This window comes from Acanthochromis polyacanthus, chromosome 8, assembly GCF_021347895.1.
Source record: "Acanthochromis polyacanthus isolate Apoly-LR-REF ecotype Palm Island chromosome 8, KAUST_Apoly_ChrSc, whole genome shotgun sequence".
Taxonomy (NCBI): domain Eukaryota; kingdom Metazoa; phylum Chordata; class Actinopteri; family Pomacentridae; genus Acanthochromis; species Acanthochromis polyacanthus.
In genome coordinates, this window is record NC_067120.1 from 24,221,790 (window position 1) to 24,242,137 (window position 20,348).

Sequence of the window (20,348 nt, forward strand, 5' to 3'; positions counted from 1 at the left end):
GCCGAGGGAACACCAGTTGTTACTCAAAAGGAGGTGCTACGACTAGCTGCTAATTGGGTGAGGATTATGTCTGTTGTAAGTCAGCCTAATGCCTCGGAAGAACAAATTTAGGGATGTTGTAAAGGTGCTGACACACTGGGCAGTGTAGACTGAAACCAGGCAGGATTAAGTTTATAATACGTATGGTAATTATGTATAGCAAACACCACCAGTGATGACACTATGCACTGCTGGAAATGCTTGTGAAAGTCTTTCGACCACTTTATTTCAAAAGTGGGTCAGCATGCTTCATGCAGCGTGCTTGTTGGATGGTTGAACAGCTTCAGAAAACTTTTTCTCCCGCACCTGCACAACAGTGAAATCTGAAACAGGAATCCTTCCAGCTTTAGATTGCTTTCAATTCAAGGCATCCAGCCAGTGACTCACTGGTACAAGACCATTCTCAATTTTTGCAGCGGGTGTAATCTCTATTCTATTTTGACATTTGAAAACAGTTGACTTTGTACAAGGTTGTACTGTCTGCTACAAGGTATTAGGGCTGGACCCGAATATCTGAATATTCGGTCATTAAGGTGGCATCCGAACACCCCGTTTGAGCATCTAAGCATTGTGATACTGACACTATCATTTTTACTGCTATCCATCCATCCATTCTCTATACACCGCTTTATCCTCACTAGGGTCACGGGGGGTGCTGGAGCCTATCCCAGCTGACTCGGGCGAAGGCAGGGGACACCCTGGACAGGTCGCCAGTCTGTCACAGGGCTACATATACAGACAAACAATCACACTGACATTCACACCTACCGGCAATTTCGAGTGATCAGTTAACCTCAGCATATTTTTGGACTGTGGGAGGAAGCCGGAGTGCCCGGAGAAAATCCACGCATGCACAGGGAGAACATGCAAACTCCATGCAGAAAGATCCCGGGCTCAGGCCGGGACTCGAACTAGGGATATTCTTGCTGCAAGGCGAAAGTGCTAGCCACTACTCCACTGTGCAGCCCATTTTTACTGCTATTCCACTGTTAAATAATAAATAATGAAGTAGTGTTGTTTTGTATGCCAAGCTCCCTGATACCATATGCTAACATTTAAATGATTGAAATCAATTTTCCAAAGCTGTTTTGCTGTAATAAAGCATAACAGTGTGGTAAGCGTATACCAGCCTCCAAGACCTCTTAACTATCTAAATACTGTACACAGGTTCCAAATAACGATTATTGCTGTCCTTGATTACCAATAATCTATACCAGTCCTGAATAAACCATACTGGTTAGTCCCTAGGGTGAGCTCTTTACTCAGACTTAATAAAATCTTTGCTCACTCTTAAAAGCTCATTCTGCTATCACCCACAGAGTGAAATAATAATGACATTAAAATGGAAGTAATTTCTGTACAGATACCTTGAAGGCACCTCAGGTAGAATCAGTGCTCCCTGGACCTGAGATAGCCCACTGTTAAATGAAATATTTAGTAAAGCTTACAAGTGCAATCTTTTCATAAAGCTCTATAGGTATACCCAAGGCATCCACTGACATCGCAGCAGAGTGAAGCAGCCTATTCAGAAGAGATGGGTGAGAGAAGAAGAAAGGAAGAGGCCCAAAGGCTATTTTAAGAAAAAAAGGAATTTCTGCACTGGTGGTTGTGACCTTGCTTCCAAATTCCAACACTTTGGCAGCATGTTTACTCATAAAAACTAACAAATATAGTGTTAGTCCGTCACCATTGAGTCCTGTTGCTGTAGAAGAGAAGTGGGGGGTGAGGGACCATCCTCCAACTTTATCACTGATTCATGGAGAAGATCAGGGGAGTGGGGGTGTCTTAATAAGCCCACAAACCCATTCAGAGTGTGTTACGTACAACTGCCTGCCTGCCTTCAGCTTGCCTAAGACCTCATGGATAATTCAATAGCTTACTCACAGGAGAGCGACAAGAGTGGATAGAGGGGATAAAGATAGCACGGACAAATCGGGTGAAATCTACTCTACCCAGCAACCAAGAGATCCCTCCAAGTACTCTGAGCTTGTTTCTTTTAGCAGTATTGGCTAGCTGTTGTCACTGGACATTTTCAAAGTTGCAGGGAAACTATTTATCCCAGCCTGTTAGGTTCGTACTGCGATGTTGATGGTTCGGGTACAACTGTGCAATCAGTGGTGACACGGTGATTTACTCTGAGCTAAAGCGGGTTGTTTTGTGGTGGCTGCCCCTATATTTATGCATGTTTTTAGAGTCAAATGAAGTAAAACCACTCAAGGTCAATCACATAGCTATGTTTGTGATCGGTGCTGATAGTGGTTGCTCAGCAGGAGTAGTGTTCTTGGAGTTTTTGGGTCAAACTAGGTCTCTGCATTAGGATTACACTAAAAATGGCAAATCTCAGTCAAGTAACAGAAATATTAACTTTCTGACACCTCCAGCTCTCTCTGCGAGTGTCCTAGTGTATTGCTCTTATAGTGTGAACTTACTTAAAAAAATCTGGTGTGAACACATTCTCCCTGACAAACAGTAGGTGGACACTTAAATCAGACCTTAAGGCTCAGTAAATATCACGCCTCCATTCTACCAGAACAAAGGCACAAGATATAATGTATGATTTAATGTGTTTTTAGCTTTTATTTTCCAAATTTGAGTGTTCTAAAATGTTATTCTCGTGTATTTATTCTTCTGCGTCTGTGAGGTGCTAAAGAAATACAAACCTCTACACAACCATTTAGACAGTTTTGTAATTATTGCTCTGCAGGCTCCGAGTTTTAGAACATTTAGTTTGAAATATAAGTTTTCTACAAATTAAATCTGAAGTACGCAGTATTTGTGATTGTTGTTTTTGCATGATTGGGTGAAATTTTGATGCTACCCTTTCACCATACTGAAATTCAAATAGTCTGAGGGGAAACTAAACCTTTGCTTTTCCTCCTGGCTGCTTTCAATAGAGCATCTGATGGGAGATTTTAGCCAATTAGAGAGCAGGTGAAAGAGTATAACCAGCAACATAGTCTGTGATAGCAAAGCATGTGGTGGCTCAACTAGTCAGACAGCGAACTTTTCCTTGAGGGAACACAGTTTGAAGTAACAAATAAATGTTGACGTTTGGCTTGAAATGTGTGTTATTGTGTTGGGAGGGGCTTAGATCAGAATGGGTGAGAGGGAAGAGCTGCAGCAGGAGCCCTGTGTATTTTCAAATTCTGCTAGGTTTTGTTTTATTCTGGCCTTTCCCAGATTTTTGTCTACTGCTGCTTGAATTTGAGTAGCTTAATATCTGTACTGGAAAAACTTTACAGATAAAGCCTGCGCATAGTGCCCCATTGCACAGGTTCAAAAGATACCTCGGGGGTGCAGCGCGGCGCGGCGGCTTGTGACACAGATGGCCCAAAAATTTGGATCCTTTTTCATTTTTAGAAAGTTCTGGCCAACATTTCCTGATGACAGATTGAACCCAGTGTAAACCGACCTTCGTTGCCTTCGTTTTGTCTTCAGCAGAGGTCTTCGGCATCTTGTCTTGTGTTTATGCAACGAAGTGAAGCGTGACGTCAGAGTCGGCAGCCACCCGGCCATTCGGGTGGTGTTTACAAACATGAATGGAGGAGCCAAAATGAGCCGAAGAACACGGCGGGATGAGCTGAAGTGGGCCGAAGGCGCAGGGAAGAGACGAGCTCCGAATATTGTCGTCTGGGGGGAGGAGGGAGTGATCACATAGACATATGTGTATCACATGATGAGATGAGCCGATAAGTGCCGATGTGGGCCGAAGGCGGAGGGAAGACAGTAAAGCAGCATATTCTTTCCGCCCGGTAACGTCCGACGGGGGGGGGGCGAATATTCGGATACCAAATTAATATCCGGATAGTGCCGTAGCGAACGAATATCCAGATATTCGGGATATTCGGGTCCAGCCCTAATCTGTACACACTGCTTCAAAGGGGATCAAACGTTTGCTTGTCCAAATATGTCGAGAAAGTCAGGAATTTCCACACATGGCTGTACATTCACATTTTAGGGACAGAAGAAAACTCACAAACCACAGCCCTAAAATCTGTTTAACCAGCTTTCCTTTCAAAACAGCCAACTCCTACCTCTCCCTTCCTTCCACTCCTTCCTCCATCCATACCTCCCCTCTATCTTTGTATGGGTGTGTGGTTACAAAGGCTCTTTTTGGCTCAAAACTATATCATCTGTTATTATTACAGAGTTCAAGGACAGGACAAACATATTCACCCAGTATTTTCTTTATTACTCACACAGTCATTCTGCTAGCCTTACAACCAAACACTTTCACACATCCATTTCCCTCCACACAGACGAGAAAGCAAAATAGAGGGAGGAGGAGATAAAAATGGGACAGAACCATAGCAGACATCTGGCTGCCCAGTTAATCAGGGCCACAAAATCCTAAAGAGACCTGCGACAAACACACACTCATGTACACACACATATTTAACCATCAAAAACAGGACTGACACACCAGAAAATGGGTATTAAGTTTGCACACCACATACACACACTGTTGTTTCTCTCTTGCACATTCATATAATACCCAAGCATTCACCAAAAACATTAATACACACAGACAGGCATACAATTTTCTCTTCCCCACATCTTCTTCGGGAGGATTACAGTCACAGACATTTGAGCTGTGTGTAAAAAACACACACAAACACACACGCACAGTCTGCAACCAAACAGAAGAATTTTTTTTTCTACATCTGCTGATGCAAATGCTTACTTTTATTTACCTTCATTTAATATGACTACTGACTCATTGCATATTTAAACTAAGGTTATATAAACAGAAGTTCATAAATGATGCATTTTGTAACATGTAACTGTATTTTCCTGCTGCTGTAGCTACGTAGCTCTAAAGAGGGTGATGTTGGTTGTTCTGTCAGACCAACACAGTGAAATGTCTCAGCAGCCATTGAAGGGATTCTCATGAAGCCTAGTACAAACATTGATGGTTCACAGGGGATAAATCCTGATTCATTTGGCAATCACCTGACTTTTCTTCTAGTGCCACCTACCAAACCCTACAGCAACTTCATTTTTAAAATGTGCCAAATTAAACACTTCAGGACATAAAGCTTAAAACTTAATTTTAAATACAATGGAAATACTATTCGGAAAGAATATATTTTTTATGAGTAATCATCTGAAACCCATATTTATGAAACCAATCATTAAGCAAGTGGTAATTAATAATACCTTTGATTGTAAATGAAAAGCTAAGGTCCCTAAACCAATATATCTGATTGAACACAAAAAGATTAATGCCAATGGTTGCATCCATTGTTGGGTGAGCTCAAATGTAAAGTTTTTGGATAGTAGAGTACAAATAATGCAGCAATGGGATTCCAGTATATTTGCTGGTTGAGGAATAGAAGAGACTTCATACAGGGACTGAAACGTTCCCTTTGCCAATTCTGTTTCAATTTCACATTCAGAAGGCAGTCCACAGACTGTATTTGCTCCCAGCTGAAACATCATCCACTAACAGAAGCTCTCCTCCTCCCCCCGGTGTCTTACCCTCTTCTGGCGGCTCTCGGCGGCAGCCAGCTGGGCTGACATGCGTTCCTGCATCTTCCTACAGTGCGCCATGACGGCCTCCAGGACAGAGATGGGGCTGGAGCCCAGGGGCCGCCGTTCCTTGTCCCCTCCAGGGACTCTGCACTCAAAATCCCTCTGAAGTGCCAGAAAAGGGTCGGTCAGGCTGTAGTGGCCGTAGCGCTCTTGGAGAAACACGTCCTTCCTCTGAGCCTGCAGAAAAAACACAGGAGGGGGAATTTACTACTGAACTCAATTTAGATGAAAATTTTATGCAGTTCCTATAGTTTAGAATTTAACAAACAATGTTTTAACTGCAATTACTAATTCGAATACACAGCCATGCTGTCAAAATACCGCAAGTCTTGGGATGGAAGATTTAAGGAATAATGCTTTCTTTTTTTTTAAAATAACTAAAACTTGTCAAAAGTAACACATTTTTAAAAATATACAGGGTTCTTTCATTACTGTCAGTATCACTGAAATGTAACAATCTGAGATGTACCTGTTCACGAATAATAAGCAACAAACCACCTATGCTAAGGAATGAGAAGTACATTCTCTGTGTTTGGTCTGATCCACAGCACTAGATCAATGGTGTATTATAACATACAATTATATTTTCCACACTTTAAACCATTCCCTGGCTTCAGTCTGATATTCTGCCATTCATAGGAAGCAAACTCAGTAAATAACAGATAATAGGAGTGTATACAGACAGTAAGAATACACATTTATGGTGATAATGCCTTTAAATTTTTAACCATTCCTGCCCAGAATCAGCATCAAGCCCTGCCTCGCCCTCAGCTCTGTTTCCTGTCCTGTGGTATAAAAAGTCTGGTCCATAAAGCAACACTGTGGCCCCTGAATCGCCACAACTCGCCCCTGACCGCTGTGAGCCCGACCGCCTGACTCCACAAGCTCTCAACACTGCAGCAGGCATGGCTCCTCTCAGGTTACACCGACAGATGGAGATGGGAGATGGAGTCCTCTGAACTGATCAGAGGTGAAAGCACAAGACCTGTGGTAAAATAACAGCAAAATGCTGACCTGGGTATCACAGTAAAACCAGGTGTCATTATTTTCACTTTCAGCAGATCAGCTGGTAAATGCTAAAAAACAACAACAACAAAACTAACTGATAATGTAAGTAGATGATCCTCGAACCTCCACCAAGGCTGACAAATTCTTCAAGTGCACAGCTGCAACCTCTTGTGTTTATCATTCATCTTCCAGCTTTGACTTCCAAGGGAATGTAAACAGAATGCTTAATGTCTCAGTAGATGAATGAGGGCTCCAGGATGGCAAGCTTTCCAAACAGCATATGAACGCAGTTTAATGGTAACAGCCAAAAAACAAAAACAAAAATAGCAGCAACAGCAAACCTGTCATTTGGCCAGGAGCTCTGTTTTCACCAAATATCAGCTGAATTTACACACATTTTTTTGAAGAAAAAAAAAAACCTGACTTAACCCTACCTTTCTTGTGCATTGATATGCTTTTGGTCATCAGCCACATTGGCCAATAGTCAGAGCAGAAAAAGGCAGTGCCGTTTCAAACACACAAAGACTGGGTCAAACACCTGGCTTGTATCATGTTTGTGTGTACATAATTGTTAAAATAGATCTATGTGCTATTTGCAATGCACCATTTGAAACAACTTTTCTTTTACTTGTTATTTTCTCTTACCTTCACCAAAACACATTATCCAAGACTGACAAGACTGTTTATTTATAAACAAAAACATAACAAATTATATTGAGCTAAATACTGTACTAAAGTTTACTGTTGGTGCCATAATACAGTATGACGGAATCTCTGTAGGTCTGTATTTTTGAAATGGCATATTGTATTGCTTTACTTTTATAATTAAGTTAGAAGCGGAAATTACAAGTTAATTATTTATTTATGTATGATATAGTTGTCCCATGGAAAGGCACTGAGTTCTTTAAGTTTATTTTGGAACCCGGTTTGAAACCACATATAGATGGGAGTTCAGTCTGAGCAGCTTGTTGAGTCAAATCCTCTGCTTGAGAGACAAAAAAAGCAGCTGTAAAGTCAAATGTTGCACACACTGCTGCTTCAAGCAGAAGCTGATATCATTTGGCCAAGTACAGGTCAGTAATGTTAGCCTTCTTGAACCTGTCTTTAATCATTCTGTCCACAACCAAGTGATCACTCACAGTAATCCAATGGTCAAAAAATACCTGACCAAACTACTGGTTGCAGTACAGCAGCTGAACAGAGAGCAAACCCACCCTGAGTGTAAGTGGTGCTGAGACAGGAATGACTAAGAAAAAAAGCATAGCAGAAAGATGCAATAAATCAAAAACCATCGGAGCTGGATGATGGAGGTCTTTAGATATATAAAATCTTTAAGTCATTTATCAAGGCCAAACACTTTGATTTAAGCAGCCAGGTGGTTCTCTCTTTCAGTGTCAACTGCAGGTGTGGGAATAACAGTTTTAGGAGGATTTTATGCCACAGTCATGATTCATATCTATCAGCAGCAGAAGGCCGGTGAGGGAGGAATATTTAATAACCAAGTGAAAGACTGAAATTAAACGCGGAGGCGACAGAAAGACAAAGAGCCAGAGTGTGAGAGACGGGAAGAACAGACAGCACAGACAAAGAGGAATGAACGGCAGGAAGGTGTTGCGAGATGCTTTGCCAAAGAAGGAGATGAAGTTTGGAGAGTTAAACAGTAACACACACACAAAGAGCGCAAGGCGAGGAGACTGATGGTAAACCCTGAGAAGGCCGAGGCAGTCTTTGATACTGATGGCCCAGCGTGAGCAGGCCAATATAAACACACCACAAGGAGAGGTAGGTGTGTGTGAGAGAGAAACACAAAGTATAGAAAGGCTGGTTTGCAAGACTGGAAACAGGATCATTCAATTGAAAGCTGAAATTTCTCTCCAAATATTTCTCTACCTCTAATTACCACTTTCAACCTTAGAAGTTAATGAGGAGTTGTTAACCTTAGAACTGAAAAAAATACACTCAATTAACAGTAAATAAAGAGACAAATAACCTGCAACTGTTGTGTTAATCAATTGCTTTTTTTATATACTTTTCTAAAGCAAATGTAGTGTAAATGCCAAACATCCTCTAGTTCAAACCCAACAAAAATCATTCTTTGATTGCTTTTCAGTCTTACATGTCACTGTAAATTCAATATTTTTGCAGTATTTATTAAAAGAAGACACCCGAGGGTCGAGCAAGTAGCTCAACAGGTTGAGTGAGCGTCCCACAAACTGAGGCATAGTCTCCATGGGTTCGATTCTCGCTTATGGCCCTTTGCTGCAGGTCATTCCCCCATTCTTCTCCCCACTTTCCTGTCTTCCTCTCACTATGGCTGTTAAATAAAGCTGGCAATATATATACAGTATATTAAAATTAGACACCTGAATACATTGGGTTTACAAAGCTGTAATGGCTATATTAAGATATTTTGCGGATTTAACGATTAATTGAAGGGAAAAGGTTGATTAATCGATAATGCAAATAATCCTTCGAAGCAGCGGTAGTTACCCACACTAATTAGAAATTTGCTACCTAGATCTACCCCTCAGTCAATATCAAGAACTCAGCTAAGGTTCCAACTTGCCTTTTTCAATGGATCCATGAATCACTGGATTTATAAAACATCCCAAATTGTGAAGAATCCCTGTATGCATTACTAAAGCACAAGTTCATGTCCTATAATAATTTCATAAATAACTCCATACCCTGAAATGAATGCTTTGCCATCCTACAAACCCCAGAAAAATCCTTACAATTGAGGAGCTGGACTAAGGAAATCTGGTGTGTTGTTGTTTCTTACAATGACTAATATTGAATTTACCTTTTAATCAATACATCAGACATGCCAATATATCATCGGATATCATTTCAATGCAGGTACATTCGCAACGGCAAAACTGTTATCCAGTAAATTACGTAAAATTAGTAGAGACACAGTGTGACCAGTCTAACACGTCTGCACCAGAGACAAGTGACAGGTTCATTTTTCGAATATAAAAATGGGGGAATCTTCACAAAGGAAAAGAGAATATTATCAACAATGTTTATTCTTATGCATTTCTAAGATTTTGCTCAAAAATCTATATTTGTACCAGCCAAGAGAGTATCAAAATGGTTACCACTCAGCTCTGAGCATGACAGTTGCAACTCTGAAGCTGTAATATCTATCTGCAATGAAGGAAACATTAGAACCATGCAAAGGAAATCCTCTAGAATACTCCAGAATAAATAATCAGGAGAGCTGCAGTGTCTTCTTCAAACTGCCCTTTACCTCCCAGGATCTTGGTATAAATATTTACACAGAATCAGAGGCCATTACAGTTCTCAGTCAGCTACAGCTATTCACTGTCACAGTGGGATCATTATTTATCAGACTGAGGATTTTTGGGTTCTTCATGCGTCTCTTCATGGGTGAGCATTCACCTTAAATACTAGTTGCTGTCACATAGATACTGCTTTTGAAAGAAACACACCTTAAGTCGAGCTGGGTTGTTTCCTGTATTGTTGATTTCTATTAAACAACCATTTAAGATACTTTTACAACTAAATGTTTTCTCTCAATTGGCTCTGTGTGTTTCTCTTTCAGTTAGAAGCTTTGGAAAGGTCTGTCAGTATTTCCTGGTTGGGAGACTCGGAGGTCGTAGGTCACCCTATTACTGTGGTAGGACTTGGACGAGTGGAGCCAAACCCTTTGAGATCTCATCAGTTGTCAAACGCTGAGCTCCCCCGAGGCTCTATTGATTCCATAGATCCATTGGTTGTCATTAGAGCGCAGCTACAATATGCAGTAGGCTTTGGTCAGCATAGGCTTTATAAGGCAACACTGATGGTTCTAAAGTGAAGCTTCAGATAGAAAAGACTATGTTGTTTCTGTCAGTATCATTACATTCTAACATTTATTTAAGAAAACTATTTTTAAACATTATTGTTGCCCACAAAACTCAGCACAAAATAATCTTGCTACCTCAAAAACCAAATAAAATAAAGATCCTCTTTGAAACCTGTTTTTGTAATATGTGCTGCCAATAGACTCTTCAACAGCAAAACGTAACACAAAGTTCAGTGGCCTTCACAATGTGTGTACATTTATTTGTGTTTTCATTGTTAAAGGTGATTTTAAAATGGTCAGTATCGACATTGATGAAGCACTTATTGTGATGATTTTTTTCAGCTACACAAACATCCTTCTCATTGACCATTCAACTAAAGAAAAAAGACATTACACTGACCAACTAATATATTTCTGATGTGTAATTAATGAGTAGAGAGATGTGAACTCAAAAGTCACACTTTCACCGCACCAACTTTACCTGAGGCCAAGTAACCTTTAGAAGAGCTCTATTTCTCGACCTTAATTTTCACCTGAGACTCCAGGGAGACTGTCTGGCCCCTTTCTGGGGTTTTTGCTAATTGGTGAAGCATGCTATCAGTTTCCCAGCATTTTCCAACACTTGTTCCTAAAAACTGCAACTGTAGCCACATTCTTGACACAGAGCAACAAGTGAATGTACAAGGTCCACAGGAAGCTTTAGTTACTTGGAAAGTTCTCTTACATTACTCCCTCAACCTAAAAGTTCTGGTTACATTTCCAATGGAAACATGATTAAAACACCCATGTGTAAACCATACCCAGCTGAGGTCTCCAGGAATCCCAGTTTAAAAAGATTAAAATCCGATGTTTACCTACTAGTTTGGGGTAAGGGGGGGGGGGGGGGGGGGGGGGTACATGCTAGTAACTCTATAGTATTTACAAGTGCAGCAGAGGTGGTGGGCTCTGAGTGAGACGTCAGTATTATTAGCATCAACCTTTACAGGCATGCTGCACTCAGTGGGTGAGAGGGTTCAGGGAACACAGACACAGAGCGGTCATAGCAGAGACTGGAAGAGAAGATGGAAGACAGATGAGAGAGGTGGAGAAGTGACAAACACTGGTAGGAGTAACAGCAGCAACAAATAACATCAGAGGGGGACAACAGAGACAGAGAAAGCAGTGGAGCAGAAACGAGTCCAGCAAGTCGAGCAAAGAAAGGCAGAGGGTCCTCCAAACTTTATATAACAGAGAAAGGAGCAGCATGTTTTCAAATATCACTTTTAAGTCTATTCATCACTGTGTGGCCAGCTGCCAGTTCAATCCTGATGCAAAAATCATCAGGACAAACAGAGGAGCTGTTCATGTCCAGAAAAATGCGCAAGCAAACATTACATTCAAAGAGAGGGATGTGCTTGAGGGTCCTTCATTCAAGTGTCTGATTGTCGAGATGATGCTCAGCTCAGTGTCCAAAGGCAGAGGGGTCTGAGAAAGACCTGAAAAAAAAGTAGGTTTTAACCTCGAAACAAGGGGACAGTGAAAACCAGGAGAAGCAGAATAAAAGAAAAAAACTCTTTCAGCAAAGTACCTACGCCTCAGTAATGAGAGGTGTGGAGCCAGGAAAGTGTTCACAATCCGCAGGCTTTGGGTGAACAAATGATAAAATAATAAAGGCAGGAGGCAAGAAAAGAAGCTTTCCTCTAATGTGATATTCAGAGATGTCCCACAGGAAACATTAAGACAGCGGTAATGCAATGTGCAGCCATTCGAATGTGCCTGGATCCTATCGGACACCTTGACATCAGTCTCCTGCTTCTCTCTGTCAGCAGGGTTTTTATTCACTGTGCAGAAAGAAGAAACTTTATCTTGGTGGTACAAGCATCATAAAAGTGCGGATGGTGATGTGTAGGTATGTGTGAAGATTCTCAGCCATCCGAGTCATGGTATCAAGAAGTGTGAAGTCAAAGGCAGTTAACTGACCTCAAGCAGGTCCATTTGCCTTTGACAAAATGTTTACAACAAGTATACAGAGGTAGTAACTCCACATGGCTGAAAGAGTTCACTTAAAAAACTAATGCTGCCAGGACTCACAGATGACAGATTACCAGAAAATTTACATTTTCGACTGACAACTGACTCATTCTTTCAATCATTATTTCAACCAAAAACATGCAGCAGTTCCAGCTTCCAGCCTCTCAAATTTGATGATTTTTTGTTTTCTTTTCCTGTTACTTCATGTAAAATTTTGCTCGAAGAACAAAATTACATTTACCTTTGATTTTCTTGTAGTGGTTTTTCCTTCAGTAGACAGTACAGGGGCCGGAAACAGGTGGAAGAAAGAGGGGAATGACAGCAACAAATCCCTCTGAATGTAATCACACCAGGAGTCTAACGTTTATGTGGTTGGGGCCACAACTATTCATATTAGTATTCCTTAGGGTTTCAACGTTTTTGGGCATTTTATAACTGAAGGATAAGAAACACACTGCTAATAATCAAAGTTATGATTCGTTGAAGGTGTAGTTGAACCTCAAAGCAAAGCAAGTCTAAGTAAGCAACCAAAACTGTAGATTAACTGATGGAAAGAGAGTCTAAGCCAAATTCTGTGAGGCAGAAAAGGAGCTTCTAATCAACACTTCCTGTCCACTGCTGTGCTGCTGGGTTTGTCTGTGCCAAGACTTGCCCTGATGACGGCCACGTCAATATATCGACCTGCCCCTCTCTGGGTTCTTGTTGCAGCCGCACAGGGTCGGGTCACTGTGGCGTTGTTGTCAACTGCATCCCCTTTAGGCCAAACTCCACCTTCAAGCTGAAGCAGCTCCCTCATTTGTCATGTTTTGTGATGTGTTGTGACTGTCGAAAAGCTTGACATTTGAGCATTCACTCGAGTGCTAAGTTCTGTTTTGTTTGTCTGTTTTCCTTGTGCATGTATACAGATTTTAAAAATTGGATTCATAGGAGTGGATTCATGATAAACATATTTTTTACTGGCTCCACAGCTGCATGTTTCTTATCTGCAGTTTTGGAGTTACCAACCTGCCCTGTGTTTTTGCCTGTCTGTTCCTGCCTGTTTTCCTTTTCCCTCTCTTTCAAACTGGTCGATGCAGATAGACGCTCTCACTAAGCCTGGTACTGTCAGAGGCTTCTTTTTGGTATAAGGGAGATTCATCTTTCCACGGTTTACGCAAGAAGCATTTCTAGGTTTCTCTCTATAATACAAGGTCAATCTTACTGTGTGATGTGCCTTAACAAGACTTTTGTTGAGAATCAGCGCTACATTTGGACAATATATCTGAGCTGAGAAAATGTTGGAGGCAGTGGCAGGAGGTTGAGTATGATCCAAGAAGCAATCAGTTGGAATCAAAAGCTTGATAAGTGAGTGAACTGTTTTGTTTTTAATAAAGTAATCAAAGATTAAGGACTGAAACACTAAATGCTGAATGTCCATAGTAACCAATTCAATTCAATTCAATTTTATTTATATAGCGTCAATTACAGTCAAATCGTCTCAAGACGCTTTACAGAACCCATATGCCTGACCCCCAGAGCAAGCCCAAAGGCGACAGTGGCAAGGAAAAACACCCTTTTAACAGGGAAGAAACCTCGAGCAGAACCCGGCTCTAAATAGGGGGGACCCATCTGCCTGCTGGCCGGGCGGGTTGAGAAGGACAGAAGAGGGCAAGGGGGAGGGATGGGAGAAGAGGGAGGGGTGAGAAAGCAAGGAAAACACAACACACATTTGAATACATGCATGACAGGATATGTGACACAGACAAAGTATAAGCTAACATTGAAAACTGACTCATAGTTTACTCTTATGATGTACGGCTCTGACATTAAACATACTCCTTATATAGCTAGCAGTAAAATTCAAACAGTATGTAAGTTAGCATAACAGTATATTGAAGGCGATGCAGAGTTGACTCGTGGAAAAAGGGAATTGGAAGCAGAGGGCTGGTGGAAGGTCAGTAGCAGCATCCCACAGTGGACATGGTGGAGACTGGACCACAAAGCCATGTAGATTAGAAATATGACTGAAGCATCTGAATGATATGGATATACATCTAAATATGGCTAAAAAAAAATGTGAAAAAGCAAACCTAAATCTACTGTGTCAAGTAAAAATGCAAATTGGTTATTTAAAATTTACACCAGAAAAACTGAATTATCATCCAGCACTGGTATGGATTTGAATTACAAAACTTAGAGCAATACTTGGTGAAAAAAACCACCATCTGGACCAGGGATTTTTAGGTGACAGCAAGTAGACTACTAAAGAAAAGTTTGGACATACCTTCACATTCAATGCTTTTTTATTTATTTACATATTTTCTACATCGTAGATTAATACTGAAGATTAACACTTTTTTGTTTACAACACAATTCCATATGTATTCTTTTATAGTTTTGATGTCTTCAGTATTAATCTACAATGTATGAAATAATCAAAATAAAAACCACTGAATGAGAAGGTGTGTCCAAACTTTTGACTGGTGTATGTTCCAAAAACTAAAACTGGAGCTACTTAATAAAAGGTTTGTGGGTGTCTGGACTATTTCTTTTGCTGCAGAAACCAATAAATGTAAAGGATACAGATTCCATTCAGTGCCGCCACTGTTTTCATGCCAAATTTACAGACCTCCCACTCCTCCTACGCCTTCTTTCGCAAACACAAATCTGATCCATCACGATCAATTTTCAAGGAACAAACGTGAGAAATTACAACTCAGAGCACCGACGACTCTGCAGCTCCTTTCCATGATAATCGACCTCATTTATGTTTCTGAGTTGCCTCCTCATTGACTCCCAGTCTCGTTTTGGTTTTCTAGGTCAGAGCGGTGATGAGATGACATACAGCATCGAGCGAGGAGCGAATTAGAAACCGGGATTGGCTGAGTATGTGGGGGGTAGTGAGGGTGATCTTGTTGGATCCATTTCTGGTCGCTAGAGATATGAAAGCCTCCAAAACATTGGAGGAGTCACTCAGTCTGTTTGTGCGTGTGTGTGTGTGTGTGTGTGTGTACTTGTTTCTGCTATTCCGGTGGGGACTTTGACCTGACTATTTGCTATAAAGGTGGGGACTTGTCTTACGGTGGGGACCTAAAATGAGGTCCCCACGGGTGGCAACACCGTTTTCTTGGCCATATTGTTGTTAATAAAAAATGTAAAAGTGCAAAAACGCTTGTTTAGGGTTAGGCATTGATTTGGTGATGGTTAAGGTTAGGGTTAGGGTAAGGGTTAGGAGTTAGATATGAATGGGAGTCAATGGTAAGTCCCCACCGGTATAGAAAAACAAACGCGTGTGTGTGTGTGTGTGTGTGTGTGTGTGTGTGTGTGTGTGTGTGTGTGTGTGTGTGTGTGTGTGTGTGTGTGTCAGCGGGGGGTGAATAGTCCCTCGGGATATACTGACCCGGGGGAAGATGGCAAAAATCCTGAGGCCCATCTGTCATTCAAACACATGCACACACACCAATTAAGCCTACTTCACTTCTCCCAAATCACCCATCAATGAGCTATGATTCGGCTCTGACATTTAAACCAGACGACTGTGGAGCATAAAACAAAGCTCAGGCACTTAATGTGGACAAAGTCTCACCTGCAGCGCTGAAGTTAAAGGTCATCAGCAGCAACCATGCATGTACTTGACAACATTTAACCAACAGCACTAAATTTTCAAAACAGAATTGTCATCTAAAGCCCTCATGACACAACAAACTGTTTTATAGCTACCATTTTGACAAAGTCTCATCCCCATCTCTTGTAATTTTATAATTACAAATAACTATATCTCTCAATTATTGTTCCAATCTTTGACAGTTCTATACAATAAACTATACCCTAACTATTTCCTCTGGAACAAAATTAGAATCGTTGATATACAGTAAATAAGATACATTGATTGACAACATATTTACAACCAATCACATCTCAGAAATGAGCTTGTTTCTAAGCATCAATATTTATTTGTCTTTGAAGTAGGATAGCTAGATGTAGGACTATAATTACCACTAACTGTCACATTTACCTCAGTAACAAGTAAATTAATGACAATTTTTTTCAATACACTTGTCCACAAAATCCATTACAGACTTTTTAAAATCTATTTGGACTGTGTAATAAACAGAACATAGTTAAATTTTTACCCGAAGTAAAATCAATTTAACACAGTTCAATAGTAGGACTTTATTCCTCTGTTGTGTTAAATCCACAAAACTAAGTATCTTCGAGGAACATTTTTATGTCAAATTCACCGATTCACACCTCTACTAGGTATTTCCTGAAATAAACAAGGAACATGATTGTTTTACATCACTTTATACTTCAGGAAATAAGAGGTTAAATGGCTTAAATACTGCTGGTCTTTGCTGTGCAGTGGGGTCAATCGATTATCCGATGTGACATTTAACTTTTGGCCAATTATCAGTATCATTTTTTTTTTAAATCAGATTTATAAATATAAATATAACCTATAAATAAAATATATAGCTTTCAATGAAAAACTGATTTCAATTTGTAAATGAAAAACGCATGAAAAGCATGAACGGATTTTTCAACAAAATGCTCTATTTGAGCTAGTGGTATTGAAAATGTATTACTTTATTTTATTTTTTAAATTTCAAATTTTGCATGTATGTATGTACGTTTATACCTATGTATATACAGCGCCTTCCATAATGATTTGCACCCCTGGTTAAAATGTGTTCTTTAGCTTCTCATAAATTCATTTTTTTTCTAAATAATATAGGGCCACAATGAAAAAAAGAGGAAAATCTAACCTTTAATTCAAGTGCATTTATTCAGTGTGTGTGTGTGTGTGTGTGTGTGTGTGTGTGTGCGCGCGGTGGGGGGGGGGGGGGGTCACAAATTAAGAAATAATTCTTTTACATCAAATCATGTGTGCCACAATTATTAGCACGACTGATGGTAATATTTTGTACAACCCTCTTCTGCCAACAAAACAGCACCTAATCTTCTCCTGCAATACATTTTTCAACAATTTTCAGTGGAAGAGTTTGCTTCTGCAATAAAAATTGAATTTCTTTTAAGGTTCTCAACACATCTTAACCAGGGGTGCCAATAATTATGGAGGGCGATGTATGTGTGTATGTATATTAGTTCCACAGAAATATAAAAAAGGTACACTTGCCTGAGAGTTATGGGGGAATTGGATGATTTCTGAGCAGATTTCTGGATGCGAATTTGTGGTGAACATCAGAAAAATACTATTCTTACTAAGTCTAAGTCACACCAAATCTATAAATGTGTATTATGTCTCTGTGTGCTCAGATTTGCCTCAGTTATGATTCCCAGAAGTGGCACAAATTTGGATGCAAATTGTGGCATTGAGTATGCCTCAAGTGTCTCAATGACTTTTGTGTTACAGGCACCACTGCAGCTTCAGCTTCTGACTATCTCAGTGAAGGGCCACATGAGCTAGAAACTGTATTAGTGAAGGCCTGGTTGTTCCAAGTTGGCTCATTGGCTCACCGGGAGCTTAATTTGGACATGAGTAAAATCACAAATAACTACAGTATGGCAACTCTCACAGAAAGATTATTCCTCAGCCCCATTTTGTACACTGCTCAAAAAAATTAAAGGAACACTTTGAAAACCCATCATATTTCAATGCGGGGAAAAAACAAACTGGATATTTACATTGATATGGACTGGTTAATGTGTTAGGAATGAAAAGATGCCACATTGTTTGATGGAAATGAAAATGATCAACCCCCAGGAGGGCTAAATTCAAGAAAAATCTAAATCAAAGTGAAAAACTGATGTGGCAGACTGGTCCATTTTCTGAAATTCGTTGGTAGCAACTCAAAACAGTACTCAGTAGTTTGTATGACCTCCATATGCTTGTGTGCAGACTGACAATATCGGGACAAGCTCCGAATGAGACGATGGATGGTGTCCTGGGGTATCTCCTCCCAGAACTGGACCAGGGCATCACTGAGCTCCTGGACAGCCTGAGGAGCAACCTGGTGGTGTTGGACAGAACAAAAAATAATGTTCCAAAGGCATTCTATTGGATTTAGGTCAGGTGAGTATTGGGGCCAGTCAATGCTGTCAATTCCTTCATCCTCCAGGAAGTGCCTGCATCCTCTTGCCACATGAGGCCAGGCATTGTCGTGCACCACAAGGAACCCAGGACCATTGCACCAATGTAGGGTCTGACAATGGATTCAAGGATTTAATCCTGATGCCTAATGGCAGTCAGAGTGCCGTTGTCCAGCCTGTAGAGGTCTGTGCGTCCCTCCATGGATAGGCCTCCTCAGACCATCACTGACTCACCACCAAACCGGTCATGCTAAACCATGTTACAGGCAGCATAACATTCTCCATGGCGTCTCCAGACCTTTCCATGTCTGTGACGTGCTCACGATGAATCTGCTCTCATCTGTGAAAAGCAAAAGGCACCATTGGCAGACCTGCCAATTCCTGTGCTAATCAAGCTCCACGGTGTCAGGCAGTGAGCACAGGACCCACTAGAGGATGTCAGGCCCTCAGTCCACTCTCATTACATCTCTTTCTGATTGTTTGGTCAGAGACATTCACACCAGTGGTCTGCTAGAGGTCATTTTGTAGAGCTCTGGCTGTGCTCATCCTGTTCCTCCTTGCACAAAGGAGCAGATGCCTGTCCTGCTGATGGGTTGAGGACCTTCTGCAGCCCTGTCCAGCTCTCCTCGAGTAACTGCCTGTCTCCTGGAACCTCCTCCATGCTCTTCAGACTGTGCTGGGCAACACAGCAAACCTTCTGGTTATGGCATGTGTGCCATTGTGGAGGAGCTGGACTGCCTCTTCAACCTCTGTAGGGTCCATGTATCGCCTCATGCTACCAGTAGTGACAGTGACCCTAGCCAAATGTAAAACTATTGAAAAACAGTCAGAAAACACAAGAAGGGAATAAAATGTCAGTGGCCTTCGTGTGTAAAACCAATCCTGTTTTGAGGGTTGTCTCATTGTTACCCCTCTAGTGCACCTGTTAATTTTATGAACACCAAAGCAGCTGAAACTGACTAAAAACCCCCTCTTTTACTTACTTGACCAGATCAGTATCCCACATGTTTCACTGATTTAATGCAATACTTAGATTAAAAAGTGTTCCTTTAATTTTTTTGAGCAGTGTATATAATTATACTATTTTAGTATTCACAGTAAATAAGCTATTGCCATTTGTTGGGATATTCCTTCATATTTTTTGCAAAGTACAAAACTGTAATTTAACATTGTGTTCATATATGCTAACAATGGCAGGTTGAGCACAACACAAACACATAACCCTGCATCAGTGCACAGAGTAATGATAGCTGGTGGTTAGGGTAACAGTGAATTAAATATCTATCCTCACAGTAAGCGAGAGAGAACATCTGACACTCCATGACCTGCATTCACAAGGGATTTCTCTGCTGGAGAGATCAATATGTGCAAAAAGATTTGATTTGACAAAGTGAACCAGATAGGTGTTAAATGCAGTTATGGACGAGGGGAGGTGGAGGAGGTATAGCATAAATTTGATTGAGATAAAAGTGGAGAATAGATGTTCAGAGGGAGAAAGAGGGCTAAACAGAATAGAAAAACCTGCCATCAGAGTGAGAGAGATGGATGAATCCAGTGAGAGAAAGAAAGGGAGGATAAAAGGGAAAGACGAGAGCGAGGGCGAACCAGCAGAACAGATGATAGCTGCCTCCTCTGCTGTGTTCACACGCAGCTACACAACCCCTCAGTTACACAATGTGTTGACGGTTCACAGTGTCACAGAGCCTGAATGGCATCATCTTTTTTAATTAGCCAAAATGTGACCAAAACAGAGATTAGGTTTCGTTGTAACTTGTGCAAGAGGCGACAGTGTAGCGGTTTAGGTTGGGATGTCCAGACCACAGGTAGTGTGCCTGTGCCTCACCATAATATAAGACTGCAGTTATTTTCCTTGTAGAGTCAGGTGCTCATTATTTTTTCTGGCACGTTAAATATT

At 40.9% G+C, this 20,348-nt stretch overlaps 1 protein-coding gene across 1 annotated transcript in view; it reads right to left on the reverse strand.

Annotated features, from left to right (window-relative positions):
- The window catches only part of cttnbp2 (cortactin binding protein 2), a 104,919-nt gene that overhangs the window by 45,962 nt on the left and 38,609 nt on the right, over positions 1–20,348 (reverse strand). The window contains exon 3 of the mRNA XM_022208474.2: positions 5,521–5,751. Coding sequence (XP_022064166.2) covers positions 5,521–5,751 — 231 coding nt within the window. The remainder of the gene's footprint in view (positions 1–5,520; positions 5,752–20,348) is intronic.